Consider the following 27,553-nt stretch of genomic DNA (forward strand, 5'->3'; position numbering starts at 1 on the left):
ATTTTTTTTCTCGAAGAACGATTATACAATTCGATGAAAATTTCTTCTGTTTGTTTTTAAATTACAATACGTAAACGCATTGATGATACACATGCTTGTGGCACTAAGATTCGTGAACAAAATTTTTTCTTTTCTTTTTTTTTTTGAAAAAGTCACAAATATGCAAAAAGATTGTTCCATTTGTAAATTGTAAAAAAGACACTTGAAAATTGTATTTTATAATGATTTTTTTATTATACATAAATTTAATCAGTCCATTTATTTTTCAATTCAATTGTGCGGTTTGAATTTCTTTTCGTCTTAGATTTTTTTTTAATACTCATTTGACGAAAATAATTTTTTATAATTATTAGATATTTGTTGTTTTTTTTGGTATTATTTATTAATTAATGAGACAACAATTTTAACGTAAAATTGTTAATGAATATTGTTCAGTTCAAGTGCGTAGAATTATTTTTAAATTCACAATCACTTGTTGCCACGAGCGAAGTATCTGCGTGCCTTAAATCTACAATAATAATCGATCTTAATCATCTTATATAGTGTAATACAGATAAAAAATACAAACTCGCATTTTATTTTCCTTCCTTTTTTTTATTTTAGAAAAAAAACTTAACATCGAAGTAAACTATAAACAATTAATCTCAACAATTTTTTTTTCGACACTTTTTTATTTTCGAAATCAGACTCTTTTAATTGTTTTGGGATAATTTTCTTTTTTATTTTTTTTAATTTTTGTTTTCTCATAAAATGACAACAACAGATTATCACGCAGTGTGCGACGTATATTAATTAATTTTCATGTACGTTAGCTTTGAATCTATGCGCACTACCTACAATATATAAATACTTTCTATGTATATTTATAGATATTTGGCGTGACTCGTAAAATTGGTAAATGAAGTTTTGGAAGTAAAACGCTTCAGCACGATTTCCACAATTATAATATTTGAAAATTAATTCGAATAATGAATTGGATCCATTGTCTGAACGTTTATGTGTTAGAAACAAAAAAAAAAACCTATTGACACAATGTTCAATTAATTTTCTAAATAATTTATCGTGGAAACATTTTTTTGTTGTTGTTCGTAAAGAAAATATTATATCGAAATAATTCTTCGCGACAATAATAATAATAATAATTATTATTATTTTGAAATATGAATTAAAAACACAATTAGAAAATAAAAATTATTTTATCCGACGATTATCGAATAAAAAAAAAGAGAGCGACTAAAATATAATTGTCTTTAATGCTGACTGTCACGATTGTGTTTTCTTGAATTTTTCGCGTTATAACATATTTACAATACACAATCAAGACAAAGTTTACATTAATTAAATAAAAATTAAAAAAAAATGAGAATAAAATATCAAGGTACAAGTACTTATCGCTCCGTGTTTAAAAACACGTAAAAATAGAATTAGCCAATTAGTTTTTTTTCATATATTCGGTCCCTGCCATTTAGGCACAATTTCTCAATTGTATATAATAGAAATTACAATGAGATAAACGATGGCCCTTAATATTTCACGTTTTTACAATTAGAATCCAACACTTTATTGTTTTTCTTTTTTTTTTTTTGAACGGTGTCGAGACTAAAAAAAACATTAAAAAACGGTTAACAAAGTAAATACAGTAAGGCTTGTATTAAAATCATCAAGTAAATTTAAAGAATATAAATATACTTTGTTGATTATAGTTATTTAATGCGCGAATATGGGGGGAGATTAATAAGGTTTCATCGGTGAATTTAATATTCGAGGATCAATAAAGAAAATGTCTTTGTGAAATTTTTTTACAAAAAATTGCCAAAGTTTTTAATATTATTTTACTTTTTAATTATAGGAATAGAAAATAATTAAATAACCAATAGAAAATATTCTTTAAAAAAAAAAACATTTTTATAATGTAATGAAATCAATTTAAATAATTAAATTATCAAATCAATTAGTTACATTAAATTTTGGTTTAACTGATTAATTAATTTTTTTTTATATTTTATAATTAAACGTTCCTCGAAATAATTATTCAACGAGAATGAAAAACAATAAATAAGGGAAATTTCTGAAAGCAATTAAAATCTCAATAGAAAGAGATGGAAAGAGAGCATTTGATCTAAATTGGTGGTAAAGCCCAAAGAGTTGCCGTTTTATCAGCAGAGGTACTCAGGAATGAGAATTCTGTTGGATGCCAACGTCCAGAAATTACTTTATCCTGATGTTGAGCAACAACAACACTTGGTAGTGGCATCGTCAAGTCACCTGCAAAAAAAAAAATTAATTATACATTAATTAATTGTTAAAAATAATTTTAAATTAAACATTTATTATATTTTTATTATATTCATTAATTGCAAATTAAAATTATTATAGAACGAAACTATTAATATCATGCAGGCAGACTGATGGTTTTTTGGCTTTATAAGAACTTATAAAGCAATTATGATAATTATATAATTTTATGACAATTTGCCATTAAAATTTCCATTCAGTATTTTTTCTCTTTTTTTAAGAAAAAATTTATTATTAATTTTTTATAGCGCTACTTTAAATCAAAGACGAACTAAGAAAATCATAGAAAGATTAACCATTAGTTACTTTATATTTTTGCAATTTATCATGATGAAAATACATTAAATTGGAAATTTATATTGAAAGAAAAAAAAATTGGAAAAGGACCATTGTTTTGCTAAAATCTTAAAATATCCATAAAAATTACAAACAAAATATTATGAAATTTTTTAAAAATATGTGTTTCTTTATTTTTTTAGTAGAAAAATATATTTTTTTATAATGTTAATTCTCAATTGACCATTGGACTTTCTGCATGATTTGTGATAGGGAATTTTGAAAAATTGAAATTTGAAAACTATGTAAAAAAGAAAAAATTTCAAAACATAAAAAATTACCCTGTAGATCCGTTAGGACAAGTTTATTATCATATCCTCCAGTTAGAAGATAATAGGCTGAGGGTGAGAAACGTATACTTCTGATATCCGAGGAATGAGGTTTGAAACATTGAACAGTTCTTCCACCGCGAATATCGAAAAGTACACAACTACTGTCCTCGTGACCAGAGACTAAAAGCCGTCCTGAAGGATCCACGCAAACAGCAGCTGCTGCACTGCCAACCTGAAAAAAAAATTAACAAAAAAATTGAAAAACAAAATATTAACAAAAAAAAATTCTCTCCTAAAATTCATTTTTTAATTGAAATTTTTAAAATTAGTCGAACTTTTACTGATTTAGTTTACCTGAAATTTTTATTTTTTTCTATTGTTTTTTTTTCAAAAAAATCAAACTTTTTTTCAGAAACAGATACAAAAATTGAGTAGAAAATAAATAATAATTAATTAATATTTAAAAAATTGATTAGGGAAAAAAAATTGAAGTTATACCTTGCTACCAGGTACAGTTGCTGGTGTAACCATATTAACGCAGCCTCTCGTCCTGAGATCCCAAAATCTCACTGTTTTATCCTGACCACCACTGACAAACATTGCACCACCCCAATTATAAAGGGACAAAACATGTCCACTGTGACCGCTCAATGCTTGGAATGGTGTTCCCGTTGCGCAATCGGTTACATAAATTTTACAATCTCCAGCTCCTCCACTAATAAGGAGACTAGATTTATTTGATGTGTCCTCAAGAAAACAAAGATCACGAACTGTTCCGTCATGCATTGACAATTCCACTTCTTGGCCTGAAATTTTATTAAATTTTCTTTTTTAATTATTAATATTCATTATGATATTATTTAATAATTTTATTAATATTAATTAATTCATAAATTATGAATTATTATTATTATATAATATTATCATTATTATTATTACTATGATATAATTACTGATTAAATTTTACAATTTTATCTCAAATAATAAAAGGTAATAATTTAAATCAATTATAGTTAAAAAATTTTTTTTCAATTTTCAACTGTTTTAATCAGATAAATCTCATTTTCAAGTACATTACAGATTTTTAGTCAGGCGAATTTAACAATTAAATATAAATAAAAAAAATTAATAATAATAATAATAATAATAATATACTAATAATAGTATCTTAAATAATAATAAAATACAAAAATTAATCTTGACCAGATAAAATATATTCATTTTTAAATATAAAAATACAATTGTTTGACAAAGGAAAATTCTACTTTTAGTAGAAAAAGTTATCATTACTAGACAAATTATATTATTAAGTAGAAAACAAATTTTGGTTGTAGGCAAAATTTACTTTTACATATAAATAAAAATTATTAGAATAGGAAAAATTTTATTTTCAAGTAGAAAAAGTAGTTTCTAGTCAGATAAATTTATTTTTAGAATAAATAAAAATTTCAACTTATAATAAATTGTATTTTTATGTAGAACAAAATCACTTTTAGTCAGACAAAATTTATTTTTATACGAATAAAAATATCAAGTTATGATAAATTATATTTCAAAGTAGAACAAGAAGTTTTGACCAGACAAAATTTCCTTTTGTAAGTGGATAAAGATTTTAAATTATAAAAAAACTGTATTATTATCTAAAAAAAATAGTTTTAATCGAACATAATTGTTATAGATAAAGCAAATAAAATAAAATAGTAATAAAATAAAATTTCAATAAAATTAACGCGTGTAAAAAAAAATTTACTTTTTAAGTAGAATGAGGCGATTTAGTCAGACAAAGTTTATTTTTAAGTGGAACAAAATGTTTTAGTCAGACAAAATTTACATTTATAGAATTAAAAAAATTGATAAAAATTATATTAAATAAAAATAAATGAAAACGTAAAAGAAAATTGTATTTTTAAGTAGAAAATAAAGTTTTTGTCAGAAAAATTTAAATTTATTGAATAAACAAAATAGATATAGTAACGTAAAAAAATTTTATCTTAAGTAGAAAATCGGAATATTATTTGGAGAAAAAATACTTTTTCGATAAAAATGTCAAGTTGTGATAAATTGTATTTTTAAGTAAATCGAATGACATTTACTCGGGAAAAATTTTGCTAATATAAAATAAATTAGAATTTATAATTAAATAATTATTAAATATTAATATCTAATAATATTAATAAAATTAATAATAATAATTATTATTATTATTATTAAATATATTTATATTCTCGTTAAACATAGAACTTTCCATTTAATTTGAATTTATTTGTAATTTAATTTAATAAATTTAATTGAAATTAAAAAAAATATTCTATTACATTATAAATATGACAACTTTCTTTTACAATTTATTCGCGAAAAAAAAATCTAATTCTCAATTATTTCACAATAATTTTACTCAAATGAGTTAAAAAGTGATGTTAATGTTTTTTCTTTCTTACACAGATATCAGAAAATTAGCGAAAGTTAAACCTTTGACATGAGTAACTTTTAAATTATTGTGTCCAGACCAATTGTTATTTTCACCGTGTATAATATCTGAACTTTTGAACTCGCGTCTTGTGAATTATTGTCAACAATGACACTTTCTAAAAGTTTCACGATTTGAAATTTAATTATTTTTTTCTTTTCATCATACATTACCTTCTAGATTTGAGGTATCAGCATTAAAGCGCATTAATTTCACTGTTTTGTCATTACTTCCTGTTGCCATTAAATGACCATCTGGTGTCCAAGCCAAACAATAAATCGAGCCTTTGTGATGTTTTGTTCTTTTAAAAAGAACTGTTGGTTGGTATGTCTGATGATCTTCCCTGTAAACATTATTATACACATTAGCAAAATTAATTCAATATCATAAAATATATAATGTATTTAATTTATATTTATAAAAAAAAAATTTTATTTTTTTTTAATCAAAAATAAAAAAGTAAACGCCTATTAAAAAAATGAATATTAAAAATTATTTAAAGGAAAAAAAATTTAATAATGAATAAATAATTTCAAGAAAGAAGAAACAAAAATTGAAAATAATTTCGAATATTAAAAGCCATATTAAATTAAATTCTCGAATGATTATTATTCCTTTCACTATAAAAAGCATCTCATATTTTTCCTCAAATCTTCTATACGCACCGGATATTCTCAGCAATTACTTTCCACAAGAATCAGGCACATATTTTCCCAACCTTTCCCTTGTTTAACTCAATATGATTAAAACGAGTTCAATTTTCATATTACTTTTTCCATTTAATTTACAACTCTTACGTTACATGAATTATACTTTCTTTAAAATTGTACATATAGTTAAGTGAATTTTTCCTCAATTATTTATAATAATTATTATATTTCAAAGGTTCGTTAATTTTATATGTAATTAAACATAAAAAAAAATAATTTTTTAATAAATAATAATAAATAATAATAAACAATAATAAATGATAATAAATATTAATAAATAATAATAAATTTCTTTTTTGAGCTCTATTTAGATGAAAACTTTTTACGGTTTTTATATTTCTAAAATTATTTTTCTTTATTCAAATTATATAATACATCATTGAAAAATTATTAATAATAAAAATGAAATAATCTATAAATTTTAAAAGAATATATATGAGCATTAAATGATAAACGTTTTGCAAAAATGTTTCATAAATTTAACGATCCAAATAAATTGGGGAAACAAAGAAAAAAAATTTTTTTTTTTTTTTTTTATTTATCAAGAGAGATTTATGTGGACTTTTTTTATAGTATAAAGGAACATAAATTCGCAAACATGAATAAATCATCATTATTTAGCATTTTTTGTACTTTCTCCTCTTATATATATTTTCATATTTATATTAGACTTTGAAAAAAGGAATTTCTGGACCACTTTCAAAAAATTTCAACAATACCCCTCCCGTCTCATCTATTAGAGAAATCGACACAATCAATGAATCTAATCGATTTAGTGTGGCGTAACGTAATGATTACACGGATCGAGGATTCCACAAATTCGAGGAAAACGAAAGTCTATCATTTCCCTTTTTTTTCGTAATGCCAAAAAAAAAATTCAATTTCAAATACACAAATATTAGCACTTCATTATTCTCAAACTAAAATCAATTAACTTAAAATATTTTTATTATTTATCAAAAAAAATTAATTCTCGTGTAATTAATAATTTTCATGATTTCATAATCTAATTGTAACGATTCATAATTTTGGATCCTAATTTTAATTATTTCGTAATTTTTTAATTGATTTAATATTTAATAATTTTTATAATTTATCATTTACATTATTATTTTTCAAATTTATGGTTTTCTTAAAATTAGTTTTTTAATCTATTGCAAAATATTTATTATTGTACAATCTTTTTATTATTTCCTATTTAATTTCGATGATTTTATACTAAATTATCTTTAACGATTTAATAAATTGTTAATTGTGAAATTTGACAAACGAAAAATATTGTATATTAAAAAAATAAAAGAATGTATATATAACCTATTGCAAAATATTTATTATTGTATAATCTTTTTATGAGTTTCTATTTAATTTTGATGATTTTATAATAAATTATCTTAATGATTTAATAAATTATTGTTAATTATGAAATTTGTCCAAAAACGCTCGTTTTGTCGTAATTTACATTTATAAAAAAAAAAAAAAAAAAAAACAAGGAAATATAATTGAGTTGTAAATTTTGAAAAATTATATTTTTATTACTCAGATACAATTTTATTCCGAGCAATATTCATGTTAATTTGACGCGTTAATATTTGCCAAACTACTTTTTTTTATCGTTCCATTTCGACATTTAAAAGAAAGTGATGCTATCTTTTAAATTCAAAAGGAGAATAAAAAAGTGTACACATATTAAAAGCAAAAAATTCATTCAAATACGAATTACGACAATCGAAAGTAGGTACTTATTAAACACTCAAAAAAAAAACAATATTAAAATCACTATTGAAAAATAAAACATTTTTTCAATCAAATAATTTTTTTATTTATTTATTTCAAATAATTTTTACTATATTGTTAATTTAAAATTTGGATTTTGTTATAGTTTCGAATTTTATTTTATGACTTATTCACAATGAATAAAAAAAAACTGAGTTATATAGTTTACAAAAATTGTAGAACATTATCATATAAATATGAATAATTTTTTCTTATTTTTTTTTAGTAAGGAATACGATTTCTAACAATTGACATCATTTGTAAATATCTTTTCAAATCGATAAAGATTGATTTCCCTAAACGGCAGATGCGAATCATAATTTCCAATGAATTTTATATTTCTCACTCAAGTGACTGCAAGTATTTTATATATATTTTTTAAACATTTTAATGTATTTTATTTTATTTTTTTAAATTTATATTTGACTTTCTCTTTAACAGCAAAATTTCTCCATTTTTACGATTTATCTTTTTAAAAATTTTAAATTTTCCTTTTATAAAATGAGATTTTTTAAACAATTTTTACTATTTTTATCATTTTTTTATGGAACTTTTAATATTTTTCAAAAATATTTTCTAATTGAAATTTCTTTTTGAAATTATAGAGATATTACAAACTTTTGACGCTGATATTAAAATTTCAACAATTTTGTAGTTCTGTCAGACTGTAATTATGTTTTACTACTGAATACAAATAAGATAATATAATATTATATTATTATAATATAATATTATCTTATACAAAAAAAATTGTTTTAAATAATATAAAATAATAATTAATAAATAATATAATTAATAATGTAATACCAATAAATAAATTAATAAATTAATTATTAATAATAATTAAAAAAATAATTTAAGGATACGAAAAATACTAATAAAAATATTGCTTATATTTTTCAGAGGCTAATTTAAAAAAAAAGAAGAAAATTTCCTTACCGAACATCGCTGAGTTTTGGATAAGCGCATATTCTAAGGGTTTTCGAATTAGATCCAACTGCATAGAGTTTTCCATGGGGATGAAATTCAGCACAGCGAACGGCTTGAACATCTTCGAGTGCGGTAACTGGAATAAATCTCGGTCGACCCCCATTGCTACTTCCGTTACTCACATCCAAATCCGGTCTTGGTTCCTGCTAAAAAAAAATAATATTATAAAATCAATTTTTTTAAATTAAAATTAAAAATTCAATTTCAAATCAAATTTCTAAAAAATTTTTTTATTAATTCTATTGCAATGTTCACACGTACTTATAAATTCTATTTGATTTTATTGTTTCAAAAAATCATCAATTTTAAAATATGATAAATAAAAAAAAATTCATCTATTTTTTTATTTAATTTATTTTTGTAATTAAATTACAATTTTTGTATTAAAAAAATGGTTAAAAAATTATTTTTTTTCTTATTTTTTGATGGAAGAATGCATTCTTCGAGTTTGATTTTACACAACGGAACTTGGGCACGCTTTTACTTTCAATTTCCATCAGTATATATACGTGAACTGACCAGCCTATCAGATATGCGATTATCATCTTGGCGAATCCATTACCAAAGCAAATGAGAGGCAAGTTGTTCTCTTGGCAGCCAGTGCAAGACGAACTTTTTAATTCTTCTTAATAACGCGCACTTTAATAAAAAAAAAAAAGAAAAAACACTTTATATACGCACCGAGTATATTAACGGTATTCCCTGTGAGCCAAGTTTTTTTTTTTTTTTTTTATAAAAATGTACATTATTCTCTTCACTTTAGTTAATTTCAATAATTTCCTTTTGATCATAAAAGGATGTTTTCCGTTTAAATACACATTTATGCAAAAAAAAAAATAATTATAAAAAACTATATATATAAATTATAATGATAGTGGTGTAATCAATTATACAGTTTCCTAATAGCCTTGAAAAATTATAAACTTTCAAACAATGGCAAGAAAAAGAAAAGATATTAAAATTAAAAATATAAATACATTGTAAACAAAGAACTAATTCGACAAATTTAAGAAATTCAAAATTTAAGAATTTCTTTTTTCACTGTTTGTTGCCATAATTAATTTTGATATTCGAAAATATGAAAAAAAAAAAATTATTATTATTATTCTATTATTTTTTTTATTATTATATAATAATACGGTAACATTAATTAATTAAATTTAATTTTATTAATTTGTTAGAATTTTTATTTGACAGAATTTGCTCGAATTTTCATTAGACATAAAATAGTGATTAATAGAAATTTTTTTTTACAGAAAGAAAGAATTTTTTTCTAAACCGAATTTTCATTTGTTCGAATTTACATATGTTACAGAATTTTTGAAACGCTGAATTTTTAATTCACAGAACTTACATTTGTTTGGATAAATATTTGGCATAAAAATTTTGGTGCTTATTTTTCTAACAGATATTAGTTATTCGAACAAATGAGAGATTTGAAAAAAAAATTTTTTAAATCATTACATTTTGCCTAACAAAAATTTGAGAAAATAATACTAGTCAAATTCAAATTCTATGAAGTAAAATATCTGTAAAATAATAATTTGTACAAATTATTTTGACTGAAAAAAAAAATTCTCTAATATTGTTTATGTAAAATAAAAATTTTTTGAAATCACTATTCTGTCTAATGAAAATTTGAGAAAATAATAATTCTGTCAAGTTCAAATTCAATGAAAATCTGTAAAATGAAAATTTGTTTAATTAACCATTTTTAAATGTAGAAACTCGATTTAATGAAATTTCTGTTAAATAATAATTCAAAGAATAAAAAATTCGGCTAAAAGATGCGCCTGTAGGTCAGAAAGTTCAAATCAACGAAATTTTTTTTACTCTGTAAATTTTTTTAAAATTACTACAGAAATTAAAAAGTATTTTAAAACATTTAATAAATTATTAATTTATTTTTGGGTACAAAAAACAATATTTTATAATAAAATTTGAAATTAAAACAGTAGTAAAAAAATTTTCTTTCATTTCAACGTCCAGAACTTCAGGTACCAAATTAAAATAAATTCTAATTGTAAGTAATAAAATTCTGTATAAAAAAATTTTAACAAATAAATTTCATAATTATTATTATTTATTATCATTAATAATTATGCCTCAATAATAATTATTATTAGTTATTATTTATAGTTATTTAATAATAAAACCTGTCTTTGATATTCGCAATGAAGAAAAATTCAACAAACAAAATTTTTTAAAAAAATCAGGTACATTTGGAATTTTGGCCTAGTGAATGTTGTTTTTGAAAAAGCTCTAAGGCATTTTCTCGTAGACCAAGTCAGGTATTACCGGATTGTTAAAACAAAAATTGAGTGGAAAAAAAGGTCGGTAACGCGGAACCGGTAATATCGCGATCTTTCGTCCTTGTCGTGAATATATATTTATATATAAGGTAATTATTATTCTACTTTCACTCAAATCGACTCCGAAATGTATATATAAATATAAGTCAAATTCAAAATATATTAACCCAATCATATGAAAATGCGCAATTTTAAAAATATTTTAAACTTACAGAGAGAACATGTGGGACAGTTTGCATAATCAAAGAGCGTTTATCGGAAAGAAATGTTACGCCATTGTAATCATAGGCCATCGTCATCGGAAGTACTTCAGACTCATTCAATGTAACAAACAAGCGGACCTCAGGCGCAACAAGTTTATACAATTTTTACCGTTATTAATTATTATTATCATCTAAAGATTGGATGTATACAATAAATTTTATTAATAAAAAAAAACCCTCGTGACTCCTTTATTTTTTCAACTGGAAGAAAAGATAAAAATCGAAAAGCGAAAATATATCGAAAATGGTAGAGAATTTTTTTTTTGCAATAATTTCCTATATGGAAATTAATTAAATTAAATTAATTAATTATATTGAATTAAATTTTCAAAAATTTATTATTTATTTAAGAATTTTTATTTAAGTGAATTTATGTTCGAAGGAATTTTTATTTAGTCGACCTTTTATAAAATAGATTCTCTACTTCGCAGAATTTTTATTCAATATAATTTCTATTTAACAGAATTTTTATTTTGAAAAATTAACATAATACAAAGTTTTAATTAAAAATTACTTTTTTTATTCTAATTTTCATTTAGCAAAATATTCACTTAACAGAATTTTGACTTAACTGAATTCACATATAAATTTCTATTTGACAAAATTCTTATTTACATGAATTTTCAATAAAGAGATTTATTATTTTAAAAAAATATTATTTAGCAGAATTTTCATTTGACCGAAATTGGAAATGGCCGAATTAATATCGGACAGAAAAGTTTTGACACAAATTTTAAAATTAACCAATCAGAAATAAAAAAAGAAATTCTGATTTATTAATTGTAAAATTCTCGCCAAAACTTTTCTGTCAGATTTTTGTTCGGATATTTGCAATTTCGGTCAAATGAAAATTCAGCATTTTCAAAATTTTATATCAAATGACAATTCGTACAAATAAAAATTCTGGTAAATGAAATTTCGATAAAATAAGAATTCTGGCATTTAAATATTCGAATTAGTCAAAATTCTGACAATTTTATTAAATGGAAATTCAGTTAAATCAAAATTTGAATATTCTGAATTCTGCTAAATAAAAATTAGATTAAAGAACAATTATGTTAATTAAAAATTCTGTATTATGAAAATTTTTCAGAATATAAATTCTGTTAAGTTGAAATTATATTAAATGAAAATTCGGACAATTAGTAAATCTGTTTTATAAAAATTCGACTAAATGAAAATTCCTTTAATAATGAATTCAATTAGGTAAATAAAAATTCTTAAATATGAAAATTCTATTCAATATAAAAATAAATTCTATACTTTATAAAATTCGGTGACATATTTTTATTTAGTTTTTTATTTTATTTTTTTATTGGAATATTTTTATATTCTATTGAAATATTCATTTTCAATTTCAGTTTTCTTTTTGTCTGCAGAAAAAAAAATGAGAAATTGTAAATTTTGACTTAAATTCGATTATAAAACTGGGTCAAAACAGATGTCAAGTATTTCATGGATGACGATGAAATAAAATAAGTTTTATAGACGTGAAAAAGAATTGAAAGGAACATTATCGTAATTGACTGCTTACTCATCTTTGAGCGTTGCAATCTGTTTTTTACGATCATTTGTCAACGCTGACTAGTCATTATGTCGACTTTTGTTTATTTAAATTAAGAACAATAGAGCACTTTACGTCTCATTCTATATAGCGAAAGGAGAAAATTTTATTTCTCCCTTCTATATAATTATAATAATCGAGAATTAATGAATTACAAACGACAATCGAATATAATTTAAATAAAGAAAGAATAATAAATAAATATTAAACAAATATCAAATAAATACTAAAATAAATAATAAATAAATATTAATTAAATATTAAATAAATTTTACTATAGACTTATAGTAAATAAAATTAAAAAAAATTAAGTAAATATTATATAAATTAAAAAAATTATATTTCAGTAAAATAATATTTACAGTTTTAAATACTAATTGCAAATAATAAAATATAAAAAAAAACACTCAATTATAATTAAATGTTTAATAATTGAGAGAAGATCGCAGGAAATAATCTATTACGAGATACTGTTTTAATAATATTAAAATAATAATTTTCATAGTTTCTCCGATTTAGAAAAAAGAAATACTAGTTCAGAAATCATAAAGTCTAAATTTCAAAGAAACTACAATTATATCGTTTAGATATATGTAATCATTAAATAAGGGATCTGGTAGTAATAGAAAATTACGGTGATTATAAAGTACATATATTTTTTCCCATTACACTTGTATTAGAATTACTTATTTCCGGGACATATGCAAAAAACTTTTTGTGCCTCAAGTGTGTATTACGCCATGTATACACATAAAACGATATCGTTACACAAAATTCAATTTAAATCATAATATTATTTAAATTGAGTAATTTAATTGATTAATTTAATAATTAATAATCGATTTTTTTATTTATATATTATTTATAATTTTTTTCGTTCTAATTTATTTCATGTTATATTTATACCAAAACTTTGCAATTAGAATCTCGATGATATATATATATATATATATATAATTTGATAAAAATACCGGAAATTGTTCTAAATAATTGAAAACAGTCATGGGAATCAAGAGAAACCTTTTTTTTTATGAGAACGTCAATGTTATTGTCGCGGTGAAAACCGGTTCGAAAGATTCGATCACAGATTCGCAATTTACCTTCCGCTTTATATACTTTATATGTTGAGAAATTAAAAATTACAAGAGAATTCACTTTTCTTTTTTAAATTTATACGTCAGAAATTTGTTTTGCACTTTCTTTTATGTTTAATTTCAAACATGAATTTCCCATATAAAAGTCAATGGTTAGAATTTTCATTTTAAAAAATTTTGTTATTTTAATAAAAAAATAATTTAAAAAGAAATTTTTTTTACAATTAATATTTTTTATTTTTCGCATTGACGGAATTTCCGACAATTTTCTATTAAACGAATTTTTTCTTAACAACATTATGAGACGCATGAATGAGCTCCAAATGTAATTTAATAGAATTTTCAATTTACACAATTTCATTATCTCTATAATTTACTTTCAGTCGAATTTTTTTTTTTTTAAATTATAGTCTAACAGAAATTCCATTTAACTGAAATATATTAAAAAATTGTTATTCATATAAATTTTTATTTTAGAGAATTTTTATTTCATCGAATTTTTTATTTTTTTGAGAAATTACAGAATAATCATTTAAAAAAAAATTTTTTTATTTTTATTATACAGAAAATATAATAGAACTAAATTTTTTTATAGTCTAATTTTTATTTATTCGAATTGACATTTGGCAAAATTTTTAAAACTCCAAATTTTTATTTTCTATATTTATAAATAAATTTATAAACTAAAAAAATTTACATTTTTCCAAATAAGTAACTGCCATAAAAATTAGAGATTAAATTTTTATACCAGATATTTATTCGGACAAATAAAAGTTTTGTAAAATAAAAATTTGGCATTTCAAAAAATTCTGACAAATGTAAATTCGAACAATTTAATTTTATTTTTTATAGATTATTTATACGATTCAAAATTTTATTTGTTGGTGCATTTTATTTGGCAGAATTTTTATTTTACATCATTTCTCATTACCAACTTTTTATTTTAAAAATGAAAATTTAACTGAATATTAATTTAGCAGAATTTTCATTCAACAGAATTTTAAGTGATTTTGAATTTTCAAATTGTAGAATTTTCAAGTCACCGAATCTTCATTTGTCCGAATTTTTTGTCAAAAAAGAAAAATCAATGCAAATAAATATTCAGACAAATGAAAATTCTAGAATTTAAAAATTAGAATTACTTAAAAAAAATTTAAATTAAAAGAGTTAAATTAATAAAAATTCTGCTAAATTAATATTAGAATAAATTTAAATTTTTAAAATAAAAAATTGAATAAAGAGAAATTTGGTCAAAAAAATTCTATCCAACAAAAATTCGGTAAAAAATCTATTAAGTAAAAATTCGTTGAAAAAAAAATTCTCTCAAATGTTAATTTGAAAATTGATAATAAGAAATAAGAAAAATAATTATATTTAATAAAATTCTTTAAAATGAAAATTCTGAACTTAATTTTTGAGGGAAATTCAAGCGCAGCTTTCCTATATATGAAATAAATAATTAAAAATAGACAAATAAAAATATTTAAAATATAGATATAAAAATTAGATTATTATTAAATATTATTATTATTATTTCAATGAAAATTAATTTATGTAAAAATGCCTTCGAATTAAATTTTTATTAAAAATAATTTTACCGTAAAAAAAGAAAAGAAAAATGCATTCATTCACAACGTGGAAAAATATGAATAAAAAAAAAAAAATGCGAAAAGCGACAGTTCCGAAACCCATTGAAACCTTTCTAATGCATTTGTCATTTAGATTTCCTTTCCGCGCTTATCTTCATTTTTTCTAATTTTTTTTTCGCAATTAATTTGCTACGTCATTTATATATATATATACAAGTCATATCTGGAATATCTACTTTTCAACTCTAAAACTAGTTCAACCGAACAGATCATTTGCAATTTACGTCATAGATAAAGGCCAATGGACAGAATGATAAAAATCATTTTAGAACCATAAGTTGTGTTTATATATACCTATAGTTAAGTAAGAGTAAATAATACGTTGTTTGTCAATTTTCTGTCAAAACCGGAACTTTAAAATCGTATATCCCATATTATAATACTGAATTAACTGGAGTATTGAAATCTGGAGAAACCTGCCTGCATTCGAGGTGTGACATACTTTTTTCGGTCATTCATCTTCATATATCTATCTCTCTTTGACATATGGAATGGGAAACTTTCAATGTTTATTTTCGCACTTTATCTTTATTATTTTCTTTATAGTGTCAAAAAAAAAAAAATTTATTTCTCGCATCAGAGGATATAACAATTCAATTATTTTATTTTAATTTATTATTACAATTTAATATTTATTTTGTTGTTTATTTTTCGCATTAGAGAAAATAATTACAATTTTTTATTTTCATTTCATTTTAATTTATATTATTGAAATTTAATATTTATTTTATTAATCGGACAATGAATTTTTGATTTAAAAAATTTATAATGTGAAACGAAATTTTATTTTTTTTTGTGTAATTTTTGACACCCTCTTGAAAAATTAATTATTAAAAAATTAAGAAAAATTAATTGAGAAATTAAAAAATTAATTAAAGAAAAAATAATTTTTTTGTTTTAATAAAAGATAACATTAATTATCAAATACATTCTAAAATCTTAACGTTCCAATTTTGCTTTAAAGTTTAAAATATTCATTTTCCTCTTTTCCAAAAAAAAAAATGTATTTATTTTCACAATTATCAAGATAATGATAAATTTTTCAAGTCAATTTGAATAATTTTTACTTTTCTTTTAAGTTAATGTACTGTGATAGAAAAACAGTGTTATTATTTGAACAAGTTATGTTGAAATCGACGCCAAATATTACTACAGAACATATATATTCATTCAGAGAGAATTTACTGCACTTGTAAAGCAAAAATCTGTAATTAAGTCATTTTCAAAGTTTGTTTCCCAGCAAATTAATCTCACATTTATTTCTCAAAGGTGATACATGACAGAAAAGCAAGTCCACCTGTTTAATACAAATACTTTAATTTGCATAATACGAACGGTAAAATTTTTTCAAACATTTTATTTATTTTCGACAGCAAATAAATCATTTTTTTTTCTTTTAAAGTAAAATTTTCTTTTTTTAAAAAACAAATTCCAAAATACCGTCTTTCAATTAATATTTTTAATAAAAAAAAAAAAAATTAAACCGAAAAAAGTTTGTCACAGTTATTCTATCGAGAAAATAAAGACTAAAAGCAGATCATCACTTCTTAAAAAAAAAATTTGATATTGACAATTCAGTTTTATATTGCTGATACTGCTTAAAGGTTAGGGAAGCGAAACTGATGATTATAGTTTTTCTCAAGTGCAAAAATATTATTATTAAAGAAAAATAAGGTCGTCGTGAAAATGAGGACATGAATTATTTACTTTTTTAACACCAAATAACTTTTACTATTTTTTTTTTTTTTATTTTTCATCAAATTACTATACTTTTATTCTCTATTTAATAAATATAGTTTGTGAAAATAATGACAATATCACAAATTTATATATATATATTATATATTGTTTCAATGTTAACTGACTTTCGACACATATTCACAGTTTGTCCCCGAGGAAAAAAAATAATCAGTCACATTATTCATCAAGAGTTACATTAAAGTGTTAACAATTTCAGATTAAGATAATAAGACCAAATGCACTTGCTACAGTGCCACCGACCTCCTTCTATATAACTTTCTAATTTTTATCCTAATTAGGATTTTACGTTTAGTTCGCGTTCTCTGAACTTGAAATTATTATTTTTCATATTTTAATTGCAAAAATATTTTAATAATGAAAAAAATCACAAAAATTAAATATAATGTCACAAAAGAATAAAAAATAATTAATTAATTCAATAATAAATTATATCCACCAATGTATTAAATAAATAAATATCCCGTCTATTAATAAATAAATAAATATTAAATAATTAATTGTTAAAAATTTTAACTGTTAAATTAAAAATTTAATAATTTAATAATTTAAATTTAATTTTATTATTTTTTTTTTAATTTAAATTTAATAAAATTTTTTGTTTTTGTTTAATATATCAGTGACAATTAAATAGCAACAATAAATATTTTTGTGTTTAATAGAAAAAAAAATCGCTTTTACTAATCATAATTACTATTTAATAATAATTTGGTGATTGAGAAATTTACGATTTATTTATTCTGAAATTTGTAATTTAGAATCCACAATTAATCGATAATTATAATGTATTATTCTTACGTAAAACTCATTGACATAATCAAATAAAATAATAATTGTCAACTTTCTATTAAGTAATAATAATTTTTTTTTTTAATATTCAACTTCTTTAAACTAAAATTTTTTTAGATTTTTTTTTTCTAAAAACACGTTTATCATCTTAATTTCAATTATTTCTTTGTATCAAAACTCAAATTTTTTTCTATAATGACTTTTTTTCTCCCCTTGTTAATACTGGTTTTTTTGTAAAGGAAAAAAATTTTCCTTTTTCAATCAACTCAATTTTTATCTGGTTTCTATACCATTTCTTTACATAAAGAAAATTTTATATACTTTTTGTCTGTTTGCAGAATAAATTATTTAGACTAAAAAATTAAATTTAGTTATTATGTTGGAAAATTGCTCATAGATAAAATCAACAACTCCATTTAATTTCATTTAAAACTTTGTAATAAAATTCGAAAGTACTTTCGAAAATGAAATTAAGAAACTTCAATAAAATGTTTACTTTCTATAACGATAGTTTTTTAAAGAAAAAAAAAAATTTTTCCAAACTTCTTAAAGGTTATAAAAAAAATACAAAAGCATTAATTTCTTACAATAACAACAGGCATTATTAAAGAAAATTTCTTCATATTCACATGTTGTATTATTGCCAATAAACAGCTTTTGCCATTTATAGATTAATTTAATATTTAATAAATAATTTTAGATTTCTCTAATTGATAAAATGAGATTATTATACTATATTGATGGTAAAAAAAAAATATCTCGATGCTATAATTTTAATGATGATATGGATATATAAGAAACTAATAAAGCGATAAATTATTTAATAAATATATACTATATTGAATGAGTAAATAATTATCTTTAACTATTTTTTTGCGGATTTCCTATATATATAATAAGAATTGCAATCAAATATACAAGTGAGAGTTGAAAAAAATTACTACACTTTGAAAAAGCTATGAAGATATAATTAAACTATATAAAAGGTGTCAACGTACTTCACGCCCGATTAACTTTTTTTGTGCAATTTACGGAAGTTGATTTTTAATTTTCAAAACAAAATTCGTTCAGTTTTAATGAATATTTAAATATTTATGGTTACAGTTTATTGTAATTATCATAAATTGAAGATATACAAAAATTTCACTAGAGATTGAAGTTATTTTATTTATTTATGTGATGTTTATTTATTGATTTTAATTAGTGACCTGATGATGGTGGCGAACCAGATCACCGAAACGTTGTCTTAAATTTTTAAAAAAGTGAAAGATTGTTTTTTCTTTTACCTCTTACATCTTCCAAAAAATCGAAAAACTAATTTATAAATAATTGTGGAAGAATAAACTAAATATTAATATACCATAGATTATTATCAGCAATAATTGAAGAAATCATTTCTTGAAATTTCCATTGTTTGAAACTATGATACATTGAAGATATACTAATATTGCTACCAGTAGAATTATTACCATATTAAAGCTATTGTCCTTGGATTCTACCACTGATTTGATTATATATTGAAAAAATACCAATTATTATTACTATCTGTAAATGAAGCTAGTACCATAAATTGAAGATATATTACCAATTATTAAGAGCAGTAATTGATGCTATTATCCTTTTAAGTATCATAAAATAAAAAAATATTATAGAATATTAGCAATAGAAATTGAAGCTAATATTTTTTGAATTTACCATAGTTTGTCAGTGCTATATACTGAAGAAATGCTAATTATTATTACTACCAGTAAATGAAGCTAGTACCATAAATTGAAGATATCCTACCAATTATTAATAGCAGTAATTGAAGCTATTGTCATCGAATTGAGTACCATAAAATGAAGAAATGTCATAGATTCTTGCTATCAGAAATTGAAGCTAGTATTTCTTGAATACACCATCATTTCTAGCTACCATACATCAAGATAAACAAAAATTATTATTATCATCAGTAATTCTTTCTATCAATTGAAGCTATTGTCTCTTCAAACAATTATTGATTTCACTATCATAAAATGAAGATATACCATATATAAATAGCAACTGTAATTGAAGCTACTGTCCCTAGAAACTATCATCGAATTGACCACCATAAAATAAAGATATACTATAACTTATGGCTACCAAAAATTGAAGCTAGTATTTCTTGAATTTACCATAATTTCTAATTACCATACATTGAAGATATGCTAATTATTATCGCCACCAGTAATTGAAGTTAATGTTTTTGGAATTTATCATAGTTTTGAAACTACCATATAATGAAGATATACAAATTATTAAGCAACATGTAATTGAAGCTAGTACCATAAATTGAAGATATTCTAACAATTATTATTAGTAGTTATTATCATTGAAATTATTATCTATTTTACTACCATAAAATGAAGATATGGTGTACCCTAACTTTTATTACTACCAGTAATTGAAGCTACTATTTTTTGAATTTACTATAATTTGTAACTACCATATATTGAAGATATACAGACTTATATGTTCACCCGAAAATAAAGTTATTACCATAAATTGAAGATATTCTAAATGTTATTATCAGTAATTGAAGATATTATCTTTGAAACTGCCATCGATTTGATTACCATGAAATGAAGGTATAACATATATGTTATCGCTACCAGTAATTGAAGCTACTATTTTTTGAATTTACTGTAATTTGTAATTACCGTACATTGAAGATATTCAGACTTTTATTGTTACCAGTAATTGAAGCTATTATAAATTGAAGATATCCTAAATTTTATTACTATCAGTGATTGAAGCTATTAATATAAATTGAAGATATTTTAACTGTTCATTTCTACCAGTAATTGAAGCTATTGTCCCTTGAAGCTACCATCGATTTGACTACCATAAATTGAAGATATCCTAATTTTTATTACTACCAGTAATTGAAGCTACTATTTTTTGAATTTACTATAATTTGTAACTATCATATATTGAAGATATACAGACTTTTATTTTCACCAGTAATTAAAGTTATTACCATAAATTGAAGATATTCTAAATGTTATTATCAGTAATTGAAGATATTATCTTTGAAACTGCCATCGATTTGACTACCATAAATTGAAGATATACCATAGATTATAATCAGCAAAAGTTGAAGCAATCATTGCTCAAAATTTCCATTGTTTGAAACTACCGCATAAATTGAAGATATACTATTATTGCTACCATATTGAAGCTATTGTCCTTGCATTCTACCACTGATTTGAATATCACAAATTGAATTACCATAAACTATTGCCACCAGAAATTGAAGTTACCATTTAAAAAATTACCATCATTTGTAACTACCATACATTGAAGATACAGCAACAATTGATCCATATTTTAAATACCATTAGGCCAAAAATAAATGTTGATGTTTCTCTTAACGTTCTAAAACAATTCTCACCAGTATAGTAAATTTTAAATATATTCAATCAAGTATAGTAAATTTTAAATATATTCAATCGAGTATAGTAAATTTTACATAAATTCATTAAAGTATAGCAAATTTTACATCTATTCATTTGAGTCATCACCAGACTATCGTGTAACTTTTTTTTTCATATTTCATTCATATAAAAATCTCCTACATCTGATTTCTAATTTCCATTCGATTGATACTTATTTTGCAATTTTTATCCCCATAAAAACACACTAATTTAAAAGTATCAAATTGATATAAAAATTTGTATCAATTTGATATTTTCAGTATCAATTTAATCTTTTAAAAGTAGTGTGCAAAAATCTTTTTCCAAAAGTTTAACAACCTACCATATAACTGCCTCTTCGTTTTCCCGGGCACTTTTCACTTCGTCGCTCATCAATTTTTTTATTATTACTCTTTCCCGATTTTCCCGTTCCATTAAGACACGATTCGTCCCCTTCCACTTCAAGTAAATTCTCCATTGATCTTCGATTACATTTTGTCACTCCATTCTTTGGACTTGTTCTAATTCGATTTCCATTTTCATCATGATACTCTTCCCATTCACTAATTTCACTCCTCACATCTTCTAATGAACGTGTTCTTCCCACGGAACATGTGCAAGGTGGCGCACTACCTTTACCACCACCGCCACTGCCACCTGAACTTTTGGCCCTTGTTCGCGGTCTTTCCATTAACATTAATCGCGGTTGCATTCCCATTTGTGATATTTGCATTGGTGGCATTGCTTGAGCAGGTGGTGGCATTGCATTTCGATATAATGGCGTTAAATAATAATAATCACGTCCCTTATTACAGGAATTCGATGGCATTCTTGCCGGTACATAATTATATTCCGGTACAGGTGTTATCCATTGTGTTAATGTTTCCATGGGTACGGGACGATAACAAAATGATGGTCCACGCGATGATGCTGGACTTCTGTATAAAGGTGGCCATGGTCTATGTTTGTTGTCAATTCCAAAACGTGGATCCATTCTTGGATCGAGAATTCTAATGTCTCCCATTATTTTAATATTTTTCAAAAAATTTTTTTCTTTTTAAATTTCTTTAAATCAAATAATTTTGAAATTTGCCAGTTTTATTTAATCACCAAAAACCGGTGTTTAAGTGACCGATTGAACTTTTCAAATTTCCAACATCCATTCTGGACCAAAACAAGTTTGGTCTGTACAGTGATTATATTAGATCTCTGCAATTTTGCCGAACACGGTTTCTCATTATGTAATTATAAATATTATAAATAATTCTAATAATAAATCTTAATAATTAATATAATTTCTTCTTCTTCTTTTTTTTGCCGTTAAAAATTACTATTTTCGTAAAATAATAATTAGAACTGAATCACCAAACACTTCACTTTTGGAATGAGGGGGAAAAAATTCGCGAATAATTTTTCAATTTTACGAGAAGATAAGAGAGCGAACTGAACTCAACTGTGTGTAGCGAAGGAGTGCGTAGGAAACGTTCTTGCCGAGTGAGTTCGAATGGATGAGAAACGACCCACTTCTATCTTTCTCTCTTTTTTTCTCTCTCTCTCTCTCTCTCTTAAAACTCCCCTTTCCTTCTCTCCCACTGCACAATCAATGCAATTTATATCCCCCCAATTTCTCGATCTTATTTAACTGATTATGCACTATTATTCCATTAACATAAACATGTTGTTTTTTTTTAAACCAATTCAAAACTCTTGTTTTGAAAATTATATTCTTCAATTTTTCACTACATCCCGTGCAGAAAATTGACCAAAAAGAAGAAAAAAAAACGTTATGCACAATTTTTCTGCAATTTATTTTCAGTTCAACGTACCTTCAATACTAACAATGCTTTTCATTAAGATTTTTTCCTTTTTTTTTTTTTAAATTTCAGTTTTTGTGAAGGAAAAAATAGGAAGGCATGAATATTTTCTTCATTAGACCTGTCGGAGTTTTTGTCGTGTCTAATTAGAAAATTATCTAATGTTTATTTTACAGAATTTCTCTTTACCAACTTTTTACATGCAAGAAGTTAGCAATTTTATTGTTTTAAAAAAATATTTATTGTGACATTTTGTGCTAATTTTGTAATAATTTTTTCTGCGAACATTTATTTTGAAAAAATAATAATAGAACTCGATTTTTGAAAAAAAAACATATTTTAATAAATGCCTCTTATATGTAATTAAAAATAAAAAATTATGCAAGACCAAAAAAAAATTATTACAACAATTTTCAAAATTTTTAATAATAAATTATTCAAAATAATTTGAATTTAAATTACAAAAACGATTTTTTAACCCAGAAACATTATGAAATTATTATTTTTCCAAAAAAAATTGTGCTGAATTGTGCCATAAAAAAAAACAGTTATAACATTAAAGGAAATTAAAAAATTATCAAAATAATTTTATTTTAATATTCAAAAAAATATTTTATGCAATTCAGAAATATTGAAAACACAGAAAATTAAAAGGCATTAAAATAATCTGCAACGCTTATTTTAATGCCTTTTAATTTTCTGTGAATTTATTATTTTTCAAAAACAAATTTTGCGTTGAATTTTGCTAGTTCAACACAAAAAGAAACAGTCATTACATTAAAGGAAGATAAAAAATTATCGAAATAATTTAATTTAAAAATTTAAAAAAATATTTTTTTACAATTCAGAAATATTTAAATTATTTTTAAAAACAAATTATGTACCGAATTGTGATAGTCCAGCAAAGAAAGAAACAGTCATAAAATTAACGAAAAATAAAAAATTTTCAAAATATTTTATTTTTAAAATTCAAAATTAAGTTATTTACTCTGAAATATTCAAAAACAATTTTTTTTTTAATATTACTGGACTAGCACAATTTAGCACAAAATGTATTTTTGAAAAATAATTATTTTTTAATATTTCTCGATGAAAATGTTGTTTTGAATTTTAAAATTGAATTATTTTCAAAAAATTTTAATTTTTCGTAAATGTTATGATTGCTTCTTTTTGTGCTCGACTTACAGAATTAGCACAAAATTTGTTTTTGAAAAATAATAAATTTTCAATATTTCTGGAAAATTTTTTTTGAATTTTAAAATTGAATTATTTTTTTAAAAAATTTAATTTTTTCTTAAGTGTTATAGTACCTTGTTCTTTTTGTGCTGGACTAGCACAATTCAGAACAAAATTTGCGTTTTAATAATAATTATTTAATATTTTTGAGTAAAAAAAAAGTATTTTTGAATTTTAAAATTGAATGATTTTCGAAAATTTTTAATTATTCCTAAACATTATATTATAATTGTTTCTTTTTGTCCTAGACTGGCACAATTATTCATCACAAAATTCAATTTTGAATAATAAACGATTTTTTAAATATTTCTGGATAAAAAAATGTTTTTTGAATTTCCAATTTGAATTCCAAAAATTTTTTATATTTTTGTAAATATGATTTTTTTTGGTGTTGTACTATCACAATTCAACAGAAGATTTGTTTTTGAAAAATACTAACTTTTTAATATTTCTGGAGCTAAAAAAATTACCAATAAAATTGTAAATAAATATAAAATTTTAAATTCCGAATAAGTATAAATACGACCTTTTAAAAATTATATCAAAAAAAAAAAAAAAATTCAGACAAATGAAAATTTGTTGAGTTGAAAATTCAGGCACTAAAAAATTCGAATCACACAAAATTTTTGTTGAATGAGAATTCCATAGAGAATTTTGCTAAATAAAAATTAGATAATTTTTAATTTGACACCAAAAAAATTCAAACAATTCTAATTTTTGGAATATTCATGGGTGCCAAAAAATAAAACTCTACTCCAAATTTATCAAAAATAGGGTAATTAATTTATAATTATACTAAATTGAAAAAAAAATGACAGTGAAGTATAAAAATTCGAAAAAATTAAGAGTAGATATCGAAAATTTTCATTTTATTTAAGTTTTATAATACTGAATTGTGACATCTTCATAGAAACAATTATTGAAAAAAAACATCACGTCATAATCAGTTTTATAATAAACTTCCTAGGTTTCTCTTTCTCTTATATTGTAACAATTAATTATTCATCAACTAAAGCCAATCAATTATCCTTTAATTGAATATTGAAGTTAATTAATTTAATTAAAATTATTCTTTACATTATTTTGAAAAATTAAATTGTACAAATAATAAAGAAAAATTTGAAAGAAAATTAGTAATAGAAAATCAGTTGAAGTTAAAAATAATAATAATAATTATTATTATTAAGTAATATATTATTAATGAATTAATAATAATTTAATAATAAAAATAAAATAATGATAATAATAATTATTTTTATTATTATTTTAATAATAATTAATAATAATTAAAGCGAAACTTGATTTAAATTTGTTTTTCGATAAAATTCAATTTTCAATCGCAAATAAATTGTAAAGTCTGTCACATATTAATCAATTCGATTATAGTTAATATAAAAGGGGATGTTGTTCTCATTATAACTTTCGCTGTAAATTTATATATCTCATTTTTTTTTCACTCCCGTTTTTTCTCTCATCTAATCGCTGGGTAAATTATTGTAAACTCTCTAGAAATCGCCGGATATGAGAAATACAGTAGGCGTTAAGAAACATGTTGCAGCTCCCCCCATTATTCACTTGAAACGACCGCGAAACAAAACAAAAATTCTCCAACAACAAGTAATAATTCCGAAAGTTATTTTCAATCAGTAAATCATAATTTACTGACAATTTTAATTTTAAAAAAATGAAAAAAAGTCAACCAAAGCGATCAACTTTATTATTTTTTTTTTCTTTATAAAATCGTCGATTTAGAATTTTTAAAAAATTTCATTTTAGAAAAAAAAAAATTTTAATGACTCCTAAAATCATATATATTTTATTGACCAAAACTAATTTTTAACACAAAATGTGTTTAAAATGTGGAAAATTAGTTTTTGCTCGACATATAAAATACTTTTGATTTTTCATATTCATAAATCTTTTGCGAATAATAATATTAAATTTTATGTACACTTTTGTGCAATTGCTCGCGCGCAATAATTTTGATGCCTTGTTTTTAGTGCCTCAATTTATAATTAGGATAATTATATATGTCCCCTTCTACTTTTTGCCAATAATAAAACTTGGAATATAATTTTAAACTTAGGAACAAGAAAATAATATATAGTTTCTGATATGTTTCACAATAACAATAGTAGATTTAATTGCGTAATGTCTCTGTTTGTAAATGTTTTTTTTTTTTTTTTTTTTTTAAGGAAAAAAAGAAAGATTTTTCTTTTTTGAATTTTTTTTTCGTACAGGACAATCATAATATATGTGCACATCATGTTCAATTTGATTTTCCCATCAGCGACTTTCTCCGATACGCTCCGTTAATAATTTCTCTCTTTTTATATCATATAGCCTTTTTCTCATTGATCCAGTGGAAAATCAAAATGATACGATTTGGCTTTCGCTTTGGGAGTAATATACGTGACCAATTACAAAATAAAGAAAATATATTTGATTCTAATTTTTTAAAAATAATTTTCCCAATTTTTTAAAAATAATATTTTCCTATTTTTTTTCTTCATAATAAGTATTTTTGTATAAATTTTGTGAATTTTTGACAATGTTATAAAAAAAAAAAAAGAAATCGATTTTTTTTATATCGTCAATTTTATTATTTTTTAATATATAATTTGGTGCCATGAATAATATTCAAGGTTAATTTTATCATCAAAGAAGTTTCACTGAATCAGGCACAGACACTGAACAAGTAAATTTGCATGGAAAGGCTAATTAACACACTGTGCCTAGTAGAAATAATAAGAGCACAGGATGCGATCACCAAGGGATTTTAAGGAGAATATAT

At 22.5% G+C, this 27,553-nt stretch overlaps 1 protein-coding gene across 7 annotated transcripts in view; it reads right to left on the reverse strand.

Annotated features, from left to right (window-relative positions):
* Positions 1–238: 238 nt before the first annotated feature.
* The window catches only part of LOC127288619 (WD repeat-containing protein 47), a 101,053-nt gene continuing 73,738 nt past the window's right edge, over positions 239–27,553 (reverse strand). For 3 of the 7 annotated variants that reach the window (XM_051316185.1, XM_051316191.1, XM_051316187.1), the window contains 5 exons: positions 8,793–8,989; positions 5,544–5,713; positions 3,402–3,709; positions 2,913–3,135; positions 239–2,265 (listed from right to left, as the gene is read on the reverse strand). In XM_051316185.1, the coding sequence (XP_051172142.1) occupies positions 2,120–2,265; positions 2,913–3,135; positions 3,402–3,709; positions 5,544–5,713; positions 8,793–8,989 (1,044 nt within the window). In that variant the 3' untranslated portion in view covers positions 239–2,119. Of the gene's footprint in view, positions 2,266–2,912; positions 3,136–3,401; positions 3,710–5,543; positions 5,714–8,792; positions 8,990–22,052; positions 22,749–27,553 lie in introns of those variants that run through there. The other 4 variants (XM_051316186.1, XM_051316188.1, XM_051316190.1 and 1 more) reach the window with 3 other exon arrangements.

This window comes from Leptopilina boulardi, unplaced genomic scaffold, assembly GCF_019393585.1.
Source record: "Leptopilina boulardi isolate dan_hultmark-lab unplaced genomic scaffold, ZJU_Lbou_2.1 LbouV2_392, whole genome shotgun sequence".
Lineage (NCBI taxonomy): Eukaryota > Metazoa > Arthropoda > Insecta > Hymenoptera > Figitidae > Leptopilina > Leptopilina boulardi.